Source organism: Vigna radiata, chromosome 7 (genome assembly GCF_000741045.1).
Source record: "Vigna radiata var. radiata cultivar VC1973A chromosome 7, Vradiata_ver6, whole genome shotgun sequence".
NCBI classification, from domain to species: domain Eukaryota; kingdom Viridiplantae; phylum Streptophyta; class Magnoliopsida; order Fabales; family Fabaceae; genus Vigna; species Vigna radiata.
In genome coordinates this window covers 20044109-20048842 of record NC_028357.1, presented here as the reverse complement: position 1 = coordinate 20048842, position 4734 = coordinate 20044109, and the positions used below count along the sequence as shown (strand labels likewise).

The following is a 4734-nucleotide window of genomic DNA, read 5'->3' as shown; positions in this document are numbered from 1 at the left end:
ACATAGTGGACATTTCATGACACTTCAACCGAAAAACAACAGTGCCAAAGTAGTATTATTTGTCATGCCTTTCATTAATTACAGAATGCAGTTGATGTTCATTTCTAACTAAACTATTGCTTTAAAAGTTATTATACTATTTTATAAACCATTTGGTACTAAAGAAGTTAAAATATAGTTATAAATTTCATTAGGTATTTAATTAGTATAACTTGCTCAGGAATCCTTAGGAATGGAAAATAGTAAATTACTTCGTCATTCTCTGCCAAAATACTACATCCACGGTTCCTCTGCCACATTACATCGAAGATGAAATGTGGATTCCACCCCCACATGGCACCTGTATTGCTCAGTAAAAAAGTCCACCAATTCCCAAGATAAATAGCTATTCTATGCATCTATGTTTCTTCCTCTGACCATTTTTAATTTATTGTAGTCCTAAGGATACCCCTTTTCTGAACCATGCATAGTATTTCTGTAGTATTATAATGTTCAATGGATCTGAAAATTCATCTTTGCCTCTGCTACTCTCAGAATTTCATGGTCTGAAATAAGGTATTTTTCTCTTAAATACTAAGCTATACTATGTGAACTCCATTTTTAGCTTCATTTACTCTGTTTTAAGTTCTCATACTACATCTCTAAGACTTCGACAACATAGATTCAAAGGTGTAACTTGATGAGTGACTGTATTTTGTTTCCAAGCATTGCACATAAGGATTTATTTAGTTCTTTGTTCATTTAAGGTAAAAGGTTTTCAGGATTGAATGCTTGAGACTGAAGTATTTGTCTAGGTTCATTCGGGTGTCCTTGTTTCAGTAACAAGAGTTACTTTACATAGCTATTTTGACATTTTTGTGCTTCATGTTTGTAGATACAACTAAATAGACATGCAAGGCTCTATAGTACTAAAGTTCAATCTAGATTAGGCCAGTATTGTATATATCTTTGTTCAGAGTATTAACAAGATCTCGTACCTAACATGGATTATACTGATTTTCTCTATCTAGGATCTAAAGCAGAAATTATAGATCCTAAAATTTTTCACTGTGTAGAGTTTGGACCATCATTGTTCTACTCAAGATTTAGTTTGTGAAAGACATCTTTGGAAATGAGATACTTAGAAGACAAAGGATGCTATAACAATCATGGACCAACACAAGAGATCCCAAATAACAGTGCCGTGTATTCAGAGTTTCACAAAGGAAAGGACGCTACTCGTATCCCCCAACACCACCATCGAACAACTATGGGAAAACCAACCCCTTCTAAGTGGGATGATGCACAAAAGTGGCTTGTGGGATTGTCAAAAGGAGGAGAGAAAAGTCACTCCAAAAACAGACCAAGAAACTCAAACGCAGATGATTTGAGACTGATAGCTCCTGTGCCACAGAAGGAGCATGATTACTCAAGTAGTGAGAAGGAAGAGGAAGACAACGATGCATCATCTCATGATTTGGTGACTACTTCTAGTGCCAATGCCATTGCTGCTCAATATGAAGCTGATGCCAAAAGGGTAGAATGTGACGAGTCAAATTGGAGAAACAGTATTAAGCCTTCAGAAAACACAATCCAGGTCCAATCAATATGTTTCAGAGACATGGGAACTGAGATGACACCAATTGCTAGTCAAGAGCCTTCAAGAACTGGCACCCCAATTAGAGCCACAACTCCTGCAACTAGAAGCCCTATTCATTCAGGGACCTCAACCCCAATGAGAGCTCAAAATGGGTTGCAAGTTGTTGAGGGTGACCGTAACACTGCTAGGCACTGTGCAGAAGGATCAACAAGCCCCTGTAAGAGGGTTGAAGATCAAGCTAGAAAGTTGGGTCCTCTAGAAAGCCGAGCAATGGCTTGGGATGAGGCAGAACGAGCCAAATACATGGCCAGGTAATTACTTAATTATTGAGCTTGTTCTATGATGAACTGAATGTATTGAAGGAAAATATTTTCCTTCAATAATTACAGAGTTCTGTGATTTTAGGGATGGGATGATTTGTTCCAATATTACATTGACATTTGTCACTAATTTTATTTTTTTATGTAATAATGTAGTTTTTTTTTTTCAAATTTAACACTTGGTATAAATTGTACCTTAGGAGTCAAGGATTTATTGCGATTGTTGACTGTTAACAAAGTTTGTTTGTTAAACCTTTATTTAGGTTCAAGCGTGAAGAGGTGAAGATTCAAGCCTGGGAAAATCACCAGATTAGAAAAGCTGAAATGGAGATGAAGAAAATGGAGGTACAATCCTTACTGGTTTATGGTTGTTCTTATAATCTAGGATATTATTAGTAAGATATTCTGAAATTGGCACTTCCAAAAGTAGATCTTCCCATAGCTCATAAACGGTGATTTTAACCTTTCCAACGCTGAAGATGATAGCTCATCTTTTGATGCCCTGTTATCAACTCCAAAGCACATCTCAGAAAAGTTGAAAGGTCTGTGAAATAGACTGACAAAGAGAATTATTCCTCGAAAGAAACATGGCATGGCAGGGACCTTGGTCTTTCGTATTTTCTTCCTGGATTCATTCCCCATGCGGGGAATAGAAAATGTATATATTATGAAACTCCCTCGAGTTGTCATTGATCCACTGAAATAGCACAAGGATTAAGCAAGTACTCTGTAATTGATGAGTTCAAAACAGTACACTGATGCATAGTGATATATCTTATGTGATACTGATAGAACCTCCCTATAGGTAGCAGACATGCATTGCTTTCATGAGTGGGCTCAAGTTTGAGAGTAAAGTTGCTTTTTACTGCATTCAACCGTACAATTTACAATTTGTACAGCTGCACATTTTCTTGCATGAGTACCTATATGGGATTACTCACTAGTGTTATCTGACACAACAAAGTAAATGAGCATCGCTGCAATGTCTTGGCAAAACAAAATTATTGAAGTGTGCATACAGTTAATAGATAATTACAGTAGTTAAGTAAATGATTAGGATCTGTTTGAATTTGTAGGTGAAAGCTGAGAGAATGAAAGCTTTGGCACAAGAAAGGTTTGCAAATAAACTGGCTTCGACTAAGAGGGTAGCTGAAGAGAAACGGGCAAATGCACAGGTGAAGCTGAATGACAAGGCTTTGAGGACTACCGAAAGGGTAGAGTATATACGTCGAACAGGACATGTGCCATCTTCTTTCTCTTTCAACTTTAAGTTGCCTTCCATGTGTTGGTAGCAATTTTGCAATTTTGCAATTTTGCAACTGTTTCTTTCCTGTCTATCCCATCACAATTTACTGTGCTACTTCTAAAATAATATTGCAAGTTCCATGCTGTTTTCTTCCTCTCCTGGTGTGCTCTCTATAAGAACATCTTTATTTGTTGTCTGCTTTAGTGATTGTTCCTGAAAAATCAGTCATTGTTTTAGCCAGACATAGCAAAATGAGAAAATAATGAAGTAACTTGTGCATAAACTTCAATACCATTACTCTTAAGGTTAGGATTAGGTAAAATCCAACTTAAAAAATTACACGTATTTTATGTACTTAATAATTTTTGTTTTCTTCAAACATTCTTTCTGTAAATTTCATGGCTTACCTCCAACTGATCGACCCTCACCTCCCACAGCATTCTACCTTTCCCAACCCTAACCCTGGGTTGGATTCAAAAATTGAATCCAAATGTAATAAAATTGATTGAACTTGAAATTCAGATACCTTCATCAAATTAATTTGAATTGTTTTGAATCTAGTTTAAATTTTTATTTCAATTAGTTTAAATTTTATTCAGTAATCAATTTAATTAGGATAAAATTAACATTAAAATTGAGGGTATTTCTTGTGTTTGAATTAATTAAGTTATGTTTTTATTACATAATTACAATACTTTTAAGATATTTTAGTTAAGTTTAAGAGATTGAGTGATTATCATCTGTAGTTACTAAAACAATGGTTTAACATAAAGATGGATTTGTAACTCTCATTGAAACTTTTCTTATGTACTATTTTTGTCCATTCTTAGAAAACTTTTTCTCATTTCGTGATCTTGCAACATATAAGATCTTATTTACGTTCTATGTAATAAAAGGTTTAAAGAATAATTCTAATGTATTATTTTAAAGAGTAGAGTAACATATATATATATATATATATATAAGGATCCTATAATTCTTCATCTATTAAAGGAATGACAGGTGCACAAATCTGCACAAATTAAAATAATATCTAAATTATAACTAACACAATATTTGATTGCCTAATATCTTTTAATAGAATATTTAACATATCTTAACACCCCCGCTCAAGTTGGTGCATGGATATCACACATTCCCAACTTGAATAGAGACTCACAAATAATCTTCTTGACACTTCATTTAACTCCCAACTCATTTCTTGAGTAACTTCATCCCATAATACCTCCATTGTGTGAATGTTCTTCCCTCGCAACGATTTAGTTTGCACATCTAACACTTGTATTGGTCCTATTTCAATTGTTAATTCTTCCTTAACTTGAATGACATCCACTTCTAACACATGACTCAGATCTGGCACATACTTCCTCAATTGAGACACATGAAAAACATTGTGCAAGTTTTCCAACTGAGGTGGTAGTGCTTGATAAATCAATATTTTATCGACTTCAATAGGCTTATTGTACTACATTTAATTAGGGAATTGTGCTTGAATGTCCATTATTTTCTCAGTTTTGCTAATTGTGTTTAATTTAATCAATAATTCTTATTTTAATTAATTTGAATTATCTGAGGCTAATTATTTTCAT

The 4734-nt window shown here is 34.3% G+C and overlaps 1 protein-coding gene across 2 annotated transcripts; it reads left to right on the top strand.

Moving 5' to 3' along the window:
- Positions 1–406: 406 nt before the first annotated feature.
- On the top strand, positions 407–3348 carry LOC106767020. Of its 2 annotated transcripts, none has more exons than XM_014651830.2 (4): positions 407–555; positions 1011–1890; positions 2163–2244; positions 2976–3348. In XM_014651830.2, the coding sequence occupies exons 2-4, from the start codon at positions 1112–1114 to the stop codon at positions 3189–3191; spliced, it is 1077 nt and encodes a 358-aa protein (XP_014507316.1). In that variant the 5' UTR covers positions 407–555; positions 1011–1111; the 3' UTR covers positions 3192–3348. The 2 variants fall into 2 exon arrangements, with proteins under 2 accessions (XP_014507316.1, XP_014507319.1); XM_014651833.2 differs by having other exon boundaries at positions 409–555; positions 1056–1890.
- Positions 3349–4734: the final 1386 nt, after the last annotated feature.

Coding starts and splice junctions, on each gene's coding strand:
- LOC106767020 (XM_014651830.2), top strand. CDS start 1,112: ATGAGATACTTAGAAGACAAAGGATGCTATAACAATCATGGACCAACA. Junction 1,891..2,162: donor CGAGCCAAATACATGGCCAG/GTAATTACTTAA, acceptor ACCTTTATTTAG/GTTCAAGCGTGAAGAGGTGA. Junction 2,245..2,975: donor TGGAGATGAAGAAAATGGAG/GTACAATCCTTA, acceptor TTGAATTTGTAG/GTGAAAGCTGAGAGAATGAA.